The sequence below is a fragment of the Tympanuchus pallidicinctus genome, unplaced genomic scaffold (genome assembly GCF_026119805.1).
Source record: "Tympanuchus pallidicinctus isolate F22 unplaced genomic scaffold, pur_lepc_1.0 scaffold22, whole genome shotgun sequence".
NCBI classification, from domain to species: domain Eukaryota; kingdom Metazoa; phylum Chordata; class Aves; order Galliformes; family Phasianidae; genus Tympanuchus; species Tympanuchus pallidicinctus.
In genome coordinates, this window is record NW_026294739.1 from 36,868,205 (window position 1) to 36,883,770 (window position 15,566).

Genomic DNA, 15,566 nt, shown 5'->3' on the forward strand with positions numbered 1-15,566 from the left:
AGAATGATGAAAAATCACTCCTATGCAACTCCAGCCATACTGGCAAAACCCTTAATGTAAGGGACTGGCAGAGTCCTTCAGCCCATTTAATGTGATCCATGCGGAAAGTGATTTAAATTATAGCAGAAAAGAAATGTGTGCTTGCCAATACAGCTCTAAGGTGTAGCTGTACCAGCCAAAGCTTTTAAGTGTAGACAAGGCGTGGGTTTCTGGCTCGAGTCTCATTCCTTTAAAGTTAGATTTACGGGTTTGGTTACAATTGTGAACGAAATCCAAGGAGGATTTGGTGCATTTCACTCATGCTGACAGTTCACAGACGTATCTGAGCTCTGAATTCTGAATTTGCTACTTCATGTGTTGCCAGAAAACAGTGCATTACTTTGTGGTGCTTCATGCTCTTGTCCTGGTCTTGAAGCCGAAGGAAAAGGAGAAAGTATATTTTTCACTTAATTAAACATAAAGGTCATTATTAATAATTTCAGAGTGAGTACCTCCTAGTTTTTTTAATCATCCAGGATAATTAGATGTGAAATCTGCAACTATGAGCATGACTGAGTGATATGAAATAGCTTATAAATCAAGGGTGTTCTGCAGGAATTCTGCCTGCCTTGGCAGCATAAGCTATTCTGTTTACATCTGGTTCCTGAAGGGTGGGTTGGAAGCATCCCAAGGACCACTGCTAACCCCATTGGCTGTGACATCCGTGATACCTGGCTGCTGCTCCTGTACTCTCTGGCTTGTTCCAGGCAACCCTTAGCCCTTCACCAGGACCAGCTGTTGTTTGTCTAGCAGTGTTTTACTTTTCTTTTACTTTACTTTTGAATGTCTCCTTGATTAGCACATTCAAAAAAAAAAAATAAAAAAATCTACATTATACGGTAGGGTTTGTTAGCAGAGTGCGTAACTGATAGCTCTTGCTTTGTACTTTCAGTTTCACTTTCAGCAGTCAAATATAAAAGATTAAGCAGCAGCAAAGGGGAATGTTCACAGGAGCAGAACACCATTCTGAGACGAGCAAGTGCTCTTACATTCTAAATTAATCTGGGTATCCATAAAACAATGGTAAATTTTAATGAAAAAATGTACTGTGTCACATTCAGTGGTGAAAAAAGGATGCTTATGCACTGGCTTACTCAGAGTTTGCATTCTGCACAAGCACTGACTTTGGCTGGCATACATAAAGGCCACAGTATTAAATGCATTTACTGAGGGATATAGAAAAAAATATTCTGCAGTAACATAGGAGCTAGGCGAGGTTAAAGTTGGAATACTGCAGTTTATAGAAGTGGTTGTCATAGGAGTTATGTCCTTCATACATCTTTAAGAGGAAAGGACCCATTTTAGGAAGAGCTGCCTAAAACTCGTTAATTAGCCACCAGATGAGCTAGCCTTGTGATGGCATGTTAAGGATGCCTTTAGGGAAAGACCAGTGTTTGTGCTTTTGATGGTTAAAGAATCAGAAGGGACTGCTACAACAGTGTTATATGTCGTGCCTTGATTTGGGCAGCTAACGTTTTCCCAATCTCATAGTTACAAAAACCCCAACAGAGAAAATATTTTAAACTCATATTAGCTTGAAAAATTGAGACAAACCACCGTTACATAGGAACTGCAGTTTACTACCAGGTTTTTTCCTGTTATAGCGGGCATTGCAAACTCCTATTTGAGTTAAATATGGCTGTAATACCCAATTATAAAACCTCTTCAGCTCCAGCCCTGTGAAATACAGCTTCAGATGACCTCCTAGGGCTTGTGCTGCTTTCTGCTCTCAGGCTCCAAGCTATGTGTCTAAACCTTATTTATTTTAGCAAATAATTCATTAGAACTGCAGGTAATGAAAAATACCAAGAGGGGGCAGAAATACCCAACATATTTGTCCAAGTCCTCTTCTACCATACAACTAATATTTAGAAAGTGCTGTGATGTTGACTTTTATGCTTCTGCAGGAACTTTTCCTCTCTTTTTTTCTTTTACTGCAGCTGCATACTTACCGTTTCCATGTTTGAAGTGGAAATAATCATATGTTCTGCATGAATATTCAGCACTTCTGGGTACTGATAAATGTATAGCAAACTACTGTCCTGGCACAGCACAAAATACTGTTCCATGATATTTATATAATGTTTAATTGTATGCTGGTGTGTCTTCTGAAAGTGGGATTTGTTTACAATACTTCATTATTACAGAAAGTTTTACCAAGAGTGCCATTTTAAAAAATATCGTGCTGCTTAATGGCAAATATATTGTGTTGGTGTTACAGACAGGGTTTGTAACACGAAAGAGATGCAACAGGCCCATTTTATGCTGCCAAAGTCCTGCTATCACTTTACAGCTCTTTCATACTTCTAAAGGAGCTGCAGAGTAACAGGTTGGGCTGCCTTCCAGCTGTGCTGTCAGTGGCACGGAGCTGCAGCGCACGCCCGGCGGCTCTATGGGATGTTAACATGGGATATTAGCATGGGTTACATCTCAGGGCACTTCTGTCTGTGCACAACGACAGGCTTCCTAAATGGTGTGTACACGTTGGTCATTTTCCCTGCTGATAACACTGAGAGCCGAGTACATAATCACATAAGCACGTAATTACATGGACTAGATAAGCATTTTTAAATATTTGCTTTTCAGCTGCTGGATATGCTGTGTAGAGTCATTCCTGGCTCGTATTTTGTTATCTAACTCTTCCAACGTGTCTGTCGGCTTTTTTTTTTTTGTCGGCACGGCGTTAGTGCTTACAGTCTCGTTCCACGTGCGGTTTATTTATAGCCGAATGTAAACATGACAGCCTTTGGGCTAACAGGATTTCAGCACACGCGGGTTTGTAGGCGCGGTGGGAAAGGCAGCAAAGCGCAGCTAGAGATAGCCACCTGGAGGCTTAGCACAGCATAGCCCGCTTTGCAGCTACGGGAACGAGGCGCACCGCTTAAATCTTACTGTACTTTCTCTGCTGTTTATTGGTTATAAATTAAGGAACGTTGGAGGGAATCCTGCCGTTCAGTGCCCACAGTGCGGTCAGCAGCTGTGCCGGGAGCCGCGGGCAGTGCGGTGGGACGGGGCTCGGCGCCCGCTCGTTCCTGCGGCACTGCTCGCCCCGAGCGCCACCGCCGGCTGGACTCAGTACAGCCGCGCTCAGAGACCGCGTGCTGAGACGTTGGGTTGCGGACGAGCTGCAGCTGGCTTCGCGAAGCCCCGTATCAGCGCCGTTTCGCGCACCTGTGCGAAGTCGCTGGCGGCGCGCGCAGAAGGCAGCCGGGCCCGTCCTCGGCACGCTCCGCCATTGCGACAGAAACAGCTGCGGCCACGCGTCCGGCTAGCCGCGCCGCCAATGGGCAGGCAGCGAGCACGGGCGTCACCCAATCAGCTCCCCCGCAGTTCCCGAAGTGCGGCCTGCTCCCGCCTCGCGCTCCGCGCAGCCAATCGGCGCCCTCACGAAGGCCGCCCGCCTCTTCCTCTCCTCCCCGAACCTTCCTCTGCGGCTCACACAACCTTGACTACGTAGAAACCTCGAGTCGGCCCGTCACCGGGCGGCGCTCTCCGCCAATGACGTCGCGAAGCGGCCGTGTCGCCGCTCCCTGATTGGCTGCGCTGGGTCAGGAGGGCGGGCCCGGCGGAGAGGCAGGCTGCGTTTCGGTGGCGGAGCCGCGGTGCGCCAAAGATGGGACCGTGAGGCGGGCACGAGCAGGTGAGGAGGCGCTCGTCGTCGGGCTCCCTCAGGTACTCTCAGGTATCCTCAGGTAGGGGCGGCCCTCGCGGGGGCCCGGCCGCTCCGCTCGAGCGCTCCCGGCTGCGCAGCGTCCACCCTCAGGCCCTTCCCGCGGCCCACGGAGCGCTTCGAGGCCGCCTCGCCCGACTCGGGCCCGGGAGCGGGCGTTGTGCCGAGCGCTCGGCTCTGTGCCGCGGCCGGTAGGGCGGAGCGCGGTTGGGGCCGCGCCGCGGAGCCGCGGCGATGCTGCCGAGTCTGGGTGGGAGGGGCGGCCTTGGAGGCAGCGGCGCCGGGGCTTTCCGCCGGTTACCGGCTGGGCTTGTTCTTCCTCCTGGGCGGAGTGCGTGTGTCAGAACGGGAACCTCTAACCGCATTTAGCTTTTAGAAATGCTGGATTTATTGATATTGGCGGGTATTTTAATTGATATTTTGAAGAAGCTTCTTAATTCTTTCCTCGCACGCCGTGTGAGAGCTGCCTGCAGCCGCTGCCGACACCTGCTGTTCTCATCAGCTTTGTTATAATCGCTCCTTGCACGCGTGCTTCTCAGCTGGCTTTTCTGTGCCATGGGAATGCTTATCTATCCGTTCTGTTGTTATGGAACGGTGTCTTTGGAGTAGGGAAGCGGTAAATAAGTTTTAATAGACGTTTTTGTGTGGTGGTAACGCGCTGGTAATGAACTTTGTCATCGTGGAAAACTCGTTAGCACTTTATTTAGTGGCTTTGTGCCATCCCTGTGGACGGCAGGACTTCCAAAGGCTGGCTGTGCACGGTGTAAAGTTATTTTGAAATCTGATTGTAGCTATTGATGTGTTTTCTCACTGAATTCTTTGCTACTGTGTTAAGATTGCATACTACTGCAGCGCAGCTGCACGTGGGGTAGAATTAGGGGGTTGGTAGCTGCAAACAAAGCTTTCCTGATGTGTTCCTTGCTTCTCTTCGTAAGCTCTTAAGCAGACTTCTTTTAATATGTTATTATATCCGTACTTAGTGTTATGGTTACTGAAAGGAGGACCTGGATCCTTGCAGTATCAGGTAGTTGCATCGTGTGGGGCATTGATGAGCTGCATGGAGGGACTGTGAGAAGGGGAGTTAAATAATTTCAAAAATGAAAATACCTGAAAAATGCATGATTTTCTATAAGGTGCTACAGCAGCTTTGTCTAAGTGTGGCATGACTGGCACCTGTGTGTAATATCTTGGAGATGAAGAGAGCTGGCATGGCTCTGTCGAGCAGTGCCTTGCTTGGAGGCATAGCAGGGCAGATAGGAAGGTGTGAATTCCTAGTGGCTGAAAGATGCTACGTTGCTTACAGTTAAACTGCTCCTTGGCTGTTATTTTCCTTCACGTGAAAAGGTTTAAAACTTTCTTTAAGTATGTTGAAGATAATTACTTGTAGAGTCTTTCTGATAGCTTCTGGAACTCAGATCAGACTGAGTAGGGGAAGTAACAGTAGGTCCTGTGATACTTAAATGCCATTGGAGAAAAGACTTGGAGGAAAAGAATAGCAGTGTTAGGACAAAGCATATTTGCTTTTTATATGCTGAAGTTAAACTTCACCTTTAACTAAATGCAAACTGGCTTTGGCTCCACAGAGTGGTGACACAACAATGTATGTGGAGGTGTTTTCTTTACTTGTATGGGACCCTTCTTGCTCTTCAACAAAAAAAAATAATTCCTGTTAAGCTATTGAAGATTCTCCTTCATGTATCCATTTTAACATGTAACATGTATGTATGAGGGCTGCTCCAAAAGTAATGCCTTCTATTTTATTATGTTGGCCCACAAATTCAGAGGCAGATGTTGGTGGGATGGCAGTAGAGATTGAGCCTTCCCACCAATATTCTGTTACGTTTTGTTGCCGTGTGACATCAGATGCCGTGTGATGGCAGCAGAGGGACAGCCTTTGACATAGAAGCATGAATGAAGCAAAGAGGTGTCTTTGAATTCTTCATGTGGAGAAAATGGTGCCCTCTGAGGCTTGCTGAATGTCTGGTGAGCAGACAGTGGATGTGAACAGAGTGAGGCGGTGGATGTATGTTTCAGCAGTAGTGACTGTCATGTGAAAGACGAGCTGTGGTGTTGATGGTCACACAAAGCTGTCACACCATCAAATGAAGAGCATCTCAACCAGCTCATCCATGCAAACCAGTGGATTACCACCAGAGAACTGTGCATTGAGCTGAGTATCAGCTTGAGTGTGTTGGAAACAATGGTGGCAGTGTTGGGATATCACAGAGTTTGCACCAGGTGGGTCCCACAGATACACAGAAAGAGAAAGAACACTGAGTGCGAGTTTGTCAGGACCTGCTGAACCCAAACAGGGTTCCCTAGATCACATCATTACTACTGATCTGATGTCCCCAGTGTGAGCCAGAGTAAAAACATCAGTCCATGGAGTGGCCATATGTGAATTCCCCATCGAAGAATCAATTCAAGATGGAGCCCTGAGTGGGTAAAGCGATGTGCACTGTCTTCTGGGATAGGAAAGGGGCAATCCTGGAACCCTGACATGCCATTAACTCTGACCGCTACATGGTGATTGTAAGGCCAGAGAAAAAGATAATCTTTCTCTTGCAACACAGTAACACCAGGCCCCATACAGTTAGGAGGCTATGGAGCACATTGCCAGCCTTAACTGGACTGTCCTGCCAAACTCATTGTATAACATGGATTTGGAGTATTAGAACTTCCATCTGTTGGGCTGATGAAAGATCTGTTGTGTGGGCAATCACTTTCCTAGCAGCTGTGCAATTATAGCAGCTGTGAAACAGTGGTCACCTCTGCTGGTGCAGACTTGTTTGCACGTGGCATGCAGGCTCTTGTTCATCACCAGTGAAAATGCATAGTGAATGGTAGTGACTGTGCTGAAAGATAGTGTTTTGTAGCTGACAGTGTGCTTTATCAGATAGTGTTATTTGCTCTCTGTATCTGCTGTAGTCTCTGTGAAAATGAAGAAGAGGCGTTACTTTTGGAGCAACTATGTATGTATGTTACTTGTATTTCTGCTACTGTGAGCAATGAAATATTGTAAGATATTGTTAAGTTCCTTGATTGTGAACTATAATTCTTAGGGTAATATTTAACAAAGGTGTTTTCACCCAGCCTGCTTTATTAAGTGATAAATTTCCTACTTTGTTGAAGTGAATTACCTTTCTCAAATGATAAAGAAAGCTGCTAGGTTTTTCTACGTAATGGAATGTTTCAGCACTGATACAATTTGGCTTTCATGCATTGTTTATTGCTTACTGTAACTGCTCATCTCTGTTGCTTAAAGAAACGACTGTTGCAGAGGGGTAGAATTTCCATTTTCTGTCCATCTCTTACACTGACACAATTTTCTACTTTGCTGAAACAAAACGTTATCTGAGATGACAGATGTGCACTTTGTCAGAAGTAAGTAGTCACAGAGTACAAGGAAAGGTCTTCCTAGCAGGGAGCTTCCACAAAATACCATTTGTGAGGATGTTTTTTCCAGTTCATTTGAAATTGAGATTTTTTTTATCCTTTCCCTTGAGTGGTTCCTGCATTTCAGTACGCTTTTTCCATAGCCTCTTCAAGGAAACAAGGGGAGGAAATGCATAGCATTAACAAGCACAAGTATGTGTGTGGTCAGTGGGGCTGCGGCTGTTCAGGGACTGTTTTTGCTGCCTTGGATTTTGCTGAAGTGTTTTTGTTCTGTTGGAGGAATGGTTGTGGTCACAGATGTAAATGATTTTCTGTTCTTTTACTTAAGACTAGCAGCATTTCTCCAGCTTAAGTTTGCCTTTCTTTCTGCTTTTCCTAGGCCTTCTGCTCTGGAGTTGGTTCTCTGCAATATGAAAACTGAATCGTTTCACAAAGCGTGGACCTTCCAGTAGAATTTTTCAAGATCAGTAGACGTATATCAACAATTTTATTTTTTTTCTTGAAATCTTCTGTGCAGCTTCTGAAGTTTCAATCACAATGAGTTCAGGGTTATGGAGTCAAGAAAAAGGCAGTTCATCCTATTGGGAAGAGCGCATCTTTTACCTGCTTCTCCAAGAATGCAGTGTCGTAGACAAGCAGACTCAGAAGCTATTGAAGGTGCCCAAGGGTAGCATTGGGCAGTTTTTTCAAGACCGTTCTTCAGTGGGACACTCCAGAAATATTCCTTGTAAAGGCAAGAAACTACAGATTGGATTAAAAATTCTGGAACAACCTCATGCAGTTCTTTTTGTGGATGAGAAGGATGTTATCGAAATAAATGAAAAGCTAGCTGAACTGCTTTTGGCAATTACTAACTGCGAGGAAAGGTACAGCTTGTTTAAAAGCAAAAGCAGATTAACTAAAGGCATCCAAATAGATATTGGCTCACCTGTTAGAGTACAGCTTAGGTCGGGAGAAGAGAAGTTTCCTGGAGTTGTTCGTTTCAGAGGACCCTTGCTGCAGGAAAGGTCCCTAACAGGGATATATTTTGGAGTAGAACTGCTGGTAAGTTCCTTGCTAAGGGCGAGCATCACATGTATTTTGTAAGATGAACTGAAAATGCTTTTTAAAGAGGCAGTTATAACAGAATCTAGCAGCTTTGTTACCCCTCCACACAACCCCCCCAGTTTTGTGACCTTCAGGCTTTTCATAAAAATCAAAAGTAAGAGCTGTGTATCAAATATATGTGACCTGTGAGATCACAGCATGTCAGATCAGCCTTGTATGCTATGCCTTTAATGAAGACACGGGAGCTAGCAGAAAGACTTGAACATATTCTGACTCTTCTAGTCTAGGAAGAGTTAATACCTTACGTTTCCATCAGGGCAAACTTCTGACTCTCAGCTTTCCGTTGAGTACCTTGGTTTTCTGTGTGTGTCAGCAGTGCCTGGATACAATCTGTAGTGCAGACCTAGATTTCAGTGCTCTTGCAGAGCACAAAAATTCAAATTGCAGCTAGTTAAGAGAGAAAGTGTGACCATTGTGTGCTTCAGTGAGGCATTACTGTGCTGCAGTTGCATGAGACATTGAAGGATTCGATTGAGGAAAGTGCTACTCTTGTTCTAGGAATATATTTTTCAAAGTTTCCACGCTTTTTGCAGTTGCTAGTAAGAACCTCAGGGAACATCAGGCCTGAGCACGTATGAAAATCATCTCTCTTCATTTGATTCCTTAACATTTGTGTTTAGTATGAAGTAATCTCACCTTGATCTGGCAAAAGTTTGATAATAAAAGCAAAATCTGCAGCTGAAGAATACATTCTTTGCCAAGCTTTCTGCCATTTAATCCCTTAGGGTAGACAATGTGTGTATTTGTTGCAAATTCTGACAACCCAGTGCAGTGATAGTTCATCAGGCTAATTCATACTGTGGGTTCTCCAGATCAGTGGATTATTTTACTGTTTTTGAAGTATCCTGCATTGGCACAAAATACACTGTTTTTCTTTCTTCTTCTCCCTCTGATACTTAGGAAGAAGGTCGTGGCCAGGGCTTTACTGATGGACAGTACCAAGGCAAGCAGCTTTTCAGATGTGATGAGGATTGTGGGGTTTTTGTTGCTTTGGACAAACTGGAGCTGGTGGAAGAAGATGACAATGAACTGGAAAGTGACTATGCAGCTCCAGTTGACGCAATGCAGGTAGAACTTCCTCCTCTGGAGATCAACTCCAGGGTTTCTCTGAAGATAGGAGAGAGTATAGAGTATGGGACAGTTATATTCTGTGATGTCTTACCAGGAAACGAAAGTTTAGGATACGTTGTTGGAGTGGACATGGTAAGAGAATAATCCGACTTTAATAACTTTTGCATGTGTGTTAGCTAGTAAATTACATGCAATATAAAAGAAGAAACATTATCCACAAGCTGCTTCAGTGGAGGCTGACCTAAAATGGGAATTAAACAGTAGTGTTCAAAAATGTCCCTCGATCGTAACTGTTTTTTGTCAGTAGGTAAATAGAACCCTATTTGATGTTAAGTGCTTCAGGACAAATATTCTGGTCATGCTGAGGAGCCTCCACTGAGCCACTTGCAGTGTTCGATGTCAGTCTTCAAGTAACAGCATTGAATGTTTGTCTTGTGAGACTGGCTTTGTCCTGCCTTTAAAAAAATAATTAGGTTGCATTCCTTTTTTTTTTTTTTTTTAGGTTTTTTTTTTTTCTTTCATGTAGCTTTGGTTTGTTTGTATTTTAGTTTGTACTTAAAATTCAGTATTTAAGGTTGATGTTTCTGGGAAACATGAAGTTTGTAATTAAAATTAGAAACTCAGCTTTCTTAAAATGGGCTATTTGGCATATTTTTGGCAGTTCAAGGGTGCTTTTAAGACCAGGTGCTTCCATTTCCTTGATTGCCACAGCTGTTACTTAATAGCACTAAAAACTGTTCTAACCTGTGTAAAAATAATGGGTTGTAGTAAAGGAATGATTGTTAAAATAGGAACTACTTCAGAAAAGAACAGGGATGTTTGAATCGTTTTGTACAGAAAAGTTTGTACAGAAAAAAATATTTGCTGTCAAACTTTATGATTTTCTTTTTTACCATAAATAGTTGAACATGATCCTAAAGGCAGGTGTTCTGCATGCCCTATTTATTTTCTGGGGATACATGTAACATGTTTTTCTGTTTTTAGGATAATCCTATTGGAAACTGGGATGGAAGATACAATGGCATACAGCTGTGCAGTTTTGCAAGTGTTGAAAGTACCCTTCTTTTGCATATCAATGATGTTATACCAGGTATGCTCTGCTTTCTCAATCCTAAGGCAGACGGATAACAACCAGTGCACAGTTACATGATAAAACAGTACTGTGGAATTACTGGATCCTGAATTCACCTGAATTAATTTGTATTCAGTTTCTTTGGCCGCAATCTCACTTGTGGAAACTGTTCTGATATTGGACAGTGAGCTTTTCAAATTGTATGGGGTATGACGTAGGCACACCTAAATATGTGAGAGGTGACAGCAGAAATCATTCTTGAATGCCTTTCAGCTGAAGGAATTTAAATACTGTGGATCATTAAGCATGTCTTCCTTGGGTTTAGATGTATTGACAGCAGTATGTATGCATTCTGTGAGTAAACATTTGAAGTTTCTGAAAAATTCATAGCAAGACTGTTCAAAGATTCTCTATTCCTGTAATTCAGTGCAGTTGTAACAACTGTGATCCTGTAATTTTTCTTCTGAAGGTAAGAAAATAGGGCACAAATAAATAACATGAAATTATCTGATATCAGGTACCAGTGAGAGTGTGGTTTTGTCCAACATGTAGCTATTGTCCTTCTCCCTTCAGTTTGGCCAGCTTTTCCTACATTCACCTCCTCCTTGTTGGCTTGCTGAGATGCGTGTTTTTGGGCCCTCTTTTCTCTGGAGAATTCAAGGAAACGTTTGCTGTAGTTCTGTTTGTAGGGAGGAAAAGAAGTAGGAATTTCATGTGTTTCCCGTAGTGTAAGCATGAAATGTTCATTGAAAAATCTGGAGTTAGTCTGTTAGTTATGCTAAACAAATGCAGAATTGGAATGAGTAATGATTGATGCAATGGAAACAAGCCCTACTAGTAGAAGAAATTGTTGGCTGTGTACCGAACACTGTTTTATTCCCATTTGCATTTCAAGCTGAATTTCTGTGTGGTGTAGAAAACTAATGTTCCATCCATATGCACCATCTTAGAGACTGTGTCACAAGACAGGAGACCTCCCAAGCTTGCCTATACCGCAAGAGGTGGTGGTGATAAAAGTGTGTTCAACCATAGTAAGCCAAAGGCAACAGGTACGTGTGAGGGGTCGTTTTTTAGTGTAAGATTACAAATTTATATTGCTTGGAGCAAAACATTGCCTTACGCTTCATTCATTTTTGCAGCCACTTATCGAGTTAAGTTTGTCTGAAGCAGTGAATAGTCAGAATATTTTCATGAACTTATTTTCCATAATAAGAATAGTTTGCAGTTTTCTGAGGTTTCTTTTGTTGTTGTTAAAATGCACGCAGAAGTTGAGACTACTCAACAACCAATTTGAGGTTGAGCAAAAATTCAGGGGCGTGTTACCTCACAGCCCAGTCCTTTTCTGAAACTGTGGTTTGTTTGTTTTTAAGTTGAATTTGCTGTTGACTTTGTTCTGCTTAAGAAACTTCTGAATATTTCACTGTGGAGCAGATCTATTTAATAACAAATCTATCAATTTTTCTGTGATTGAGAACCAGAATGAAGTTTTATAAAAGCCTATTTTGACTTTTGGTTTTGGCTAGATTTTTTTCCTAAGGGGGGAGAATGAAAGGAAGTAATAGTATCTGTGTGTGTACATAAATGTTTTTAAAAGGCATAAATCAAAGTGCTGTGTTCTCTTATTCCTGCTGTCAGTTTTGGGCTGTGGAATACTAATGATGGGATGTATGCTCTGTAAGCTGCTCTCCCTTGCATCTTCTGCTAACTGAAATGGATGGCTTTCACTGAAGTAACTGGTTGTATGTCAGCACAAGTTAAAGCTGTGTGGGATTGGAGCTTTATTTGCCTATTCTAAATTTTTTTTTAGCTTTAAAAGCAAAGATTAAAAAATGCCTAATGTAAACTGCTCAAACTGCTTTCCTATATCCATATTTTATAGTAATGAAAAATCAGCACTTGTGGATGGTTTTCTTTTCTTTTTCTTTTCAGATTCCTAACTTTAATTTTTAATTTGGACGATTGATTAATGTCAGTGCAAACTGCTATCTGGTGGCAGGCTTAGAACTGTTATTTTTGATGCAAGAGTTGCTGCTTTGTGGAAGGGCAGTTCTGTTGTTTTGGAATTATGGTAGCAAACCAAGCTCTCCTTCACAATATAAGCTAACCAGCTGTGAAGGGCAGTGGATCTCTCATGTACAATATGCTTTCTTTTCCAGGATCTACCTCTGAGCCTGGAAATAGAAACAGATCTGAAGTCTTCTACACATTAAATGGATCATCAGTTGATTCTCAGCCTCAAGCAAAAACAAAACCCCCATGGTATATTGATGAAGGTAGTGAGAGATGATAGTCTTTCACCTAGGCATACATTTTATTTCAAAACAAGTGTATGTATGTTCTTCACATAAAACAATTATGAATTTAGAGCAAAACAATTGGCACATGTAGAGGAAAACATACTCTGTTGTAAAGCATTTTGAAGCCCCAGTGGAAATATTTTGTCTTAATTGGTAGGCCTGTTTTCCTCCTGCATGTAGATTGCATCTTGGAAATGTGTTTGCAGCACTGTGGGAATGTGCATGTCTTGCAGGCAGAGTAACAGCTTAGTAGGAAGACAAGACACTCCTTGTTGTAGGCAACTGTATATAGTAACTGTATATTGTGTGCATTTGTCTTCTAACCATGTAGTTCCCTTAAGCCTGTAACACTGCTGTGCTAGCTGATGAGTCTCAAAGTAGGAAAAAAAATATCTGTGTCACCTACATACACTTGTATTTGAAATTACATACACTTGTGTTTAAAATCATTTTTATAAAACCTTACTGAATTTTCATAAATTTGGATGTGTATATTGAGAGCACCAGGGGATCTTTATTTGCTTCTGGATCTAATGTGTATTTTTCATGTCATTACTGTTTTCTGAAGTGTGGCTGACTGAAGGGGTAAACACTAAATTAGTAGCATTGCTGCAGGTTTCCACAGTAAATCAGAGGCAGGCCCTGTGTTCTGTGAACTCTAAAAGAAAATTGGTTAAAATTGCTTATGGTGCCCTAACAGATACCAAACGTGGAAATATATATAAAAATTAGTTTTAGTTTATTGTAATATGTAAAAAAAGCACTTTACTCTGTAAATATCAATTGTGTACTAGAGGCCACATAGAAAGATGAGAGTAGATGCAAAACATCTGTGTTATTATATCTAGTTGTGATCTCATTAATTAAGCACTACATTAGTTGTGGCTCATTAAAACCCTTTATTCTCTGTGAACACAGATAGATTCCCTGTCCTAGAACCAAAACATGTTGTAGTGCAGCCAAGGTGGAAAAGAGTGCTTTTCCAGTTGCAAATGATGTCCATAAGCAATTACTCATTTCTGTATTAACTACCAGCTGAGTTCTTTCCTCAGTTGTTCAGTGTTCCTAGTTGGACCCACTACCGTAATCACTGGGGCTGTTTACTTGCATTCAAACACCAGTTCTGCCTTGGGTTACTAAAAAACATTAATTTTAAACCTTCCTGTAATTTCTGGTTAACACCTTTCTTCATGCTGCATGTTTCCATCGGTTGTGTGATGTAAGTTGTAGGGCTGTAGTAGTTTATCCTCACCCAGTTGTGTCTCTGGTGTTGTGAAGTGACAAACATCTTCCTACATTCCTCCTGCTTAACTCATCCTATGCAGGACATGCATTAAATCAGAGGTAGTTGCAGATACTTGTATCAATTTGACAGCTAAGCCTCCCTTTCAGTAAGGAGATGGAGGCACCCTAAACAAAACCTGAGTTAACGTCTTGTTTTTGATTCTTAACAGTTGCTGAAGACCCTGCAAAATCACTTACTGATTCATCTCCTGGATTTGGGCATTCTTCACCACCACTGCAGCCACCTTTAACAAACTCTATGACTACAGAAAACAGATTCCACTCTCTCCCTTTCAGTTTGACAAAAGCATCAAGTACTAACGGTGCTATTGGACACAGTCCTCTGTCTTTATCTGTTCAGTCAGTCATTGGTGATGTAAACACTACAGCTAACCAGGAAAGTCCATCAACAGGAGGCCCTGTTGGTAACTCGCATGGTCTTGAAGCAGGTTCCTTGGCTGAAGTCAAAGAAAATCCCCCTTTCTATGGAGTAATCCGCTGGATTGGCCAGCCTCCTGGGGTAAATGAAGTGTTAGCTGGACTGGAGCTGGTAAATATCATCTGATAAGTTGATTCATAGTAGTATTAATTATCTGCTTTGAGAGTTGTTGCTGCATGTATACTTTACAGTAGTGGATGAAAATTTGTCTGAAGTTGCTATGTGATCTCCTTGTAAGGCAGATGAAATCTCAGATGGGCTCTGACTTTCGTGGCTGCCCTAGGCCTTATTCCATTAATAGGCTCTGAGGTGGCTTTGTGCTACAAAGCATGATTGACTCAGAAGGACCGTAGGTGACTCATTTGCTTTGTAGGTTACTTGCTTAAGTGGAATGTCCTTTGTCCATCTTACTTACTGACTGACTTGTCACTGAGGCAAAAAGTCCCATGCTATTTAAAGGCTCTGTGATACACAGTTCTGTAAAATAAAGAAATAAAAAAGTCCTGTGTGTAAGAACCTCAAATGTATGTGGCACACCAGCACGCAGGCAGTGTCAGAGTCCATGAGCAGAACTGCAGTACTGATTTTGGTAATCAGTGGTAGGAGTATTCTTGGTCTGACAGCGAAGTGCTTGGTGTTCCTACCAGCCCTTCATGAATTCACAGTTGCTGCAAACATGAATTACTTTTGTGTACTTAGAGTTACTCTCCAGTTGCTGCCATAGTAGTGAATGGCTGTCACTTATTAATGTGTGTGCAATTAGAATGATCTAGGTTGGAAAAGGCTTTCAAGATCATATCTAGCCATTGACCTGACCTAGTGAGTGCTATCACTAAATTGTTAGGGATGTGGAGTTGTTTATTTTGGGATCATTTTTGGTAAAATTTCAGATAAAGTAGTGTACAATTGTATAAAACAACAAACATTTCTAGCAAAGTAAGTGAGAATGCAACTGATATTTCAGCTGTTGGAAAAGTCCTGATGTTTGTGGCTTCAGTGGATGATGCTCAGTGTATAGTTTGCCACAGGTGTTTGCATCTTAAGATGTCTTTTGTTAAACTGGGCTCTTGTGCCTGTTTGACATCCATTTCTGCATTAGATCATAGCAGGTTTTGTAAGCAGTAATATACCTTAAATCATGGTATCAAAGATATTTAACAATTACAAGTCATAATACTTCAGATCTAGCTT

At 42.2% G+C, this 15,566-nt stretch overlaps 1 protein-coding gene across 4 annotated transcripts in view; it reads left to right on the forward strand.

Moving 5' to 3' along the window:
• Positions 1-15,566, forward strand: part of CYLD (CYLD lysine 63 deubiquitinase) — a 40,059-nt gene that overhangs the window by 12,357 nt on the left and 12,136 nt on the right. The window contains exons 1-7 of one of the 4 annotated variants that reach the window (XM_052687501.1): positions 3,561-3,679; positions 7,485-8,149; positions 9,113-9,415; positions 10,268-10,373; positions 11,306-11,404; positions 12,512-12,628; positions 14,107-14,486. In XM_052687501.1, the coding sequence (XP_052543461.1) occupies positions 7,643-8,149; positions 9,113-9,415; positions 10,268-10,373; positions 11,306-11,404; positions 12,512-12,628; positions 14,107-14,486 (1,512 nt within the window). In that variant the 5' untranslated portion in view covers positions 3,561-3,679; positions 7,485-7,642. The other 3 variants (XM_052687504.1, XM_052687502.1, XM_052687503.1) reach the window with 3 other exon arrangements.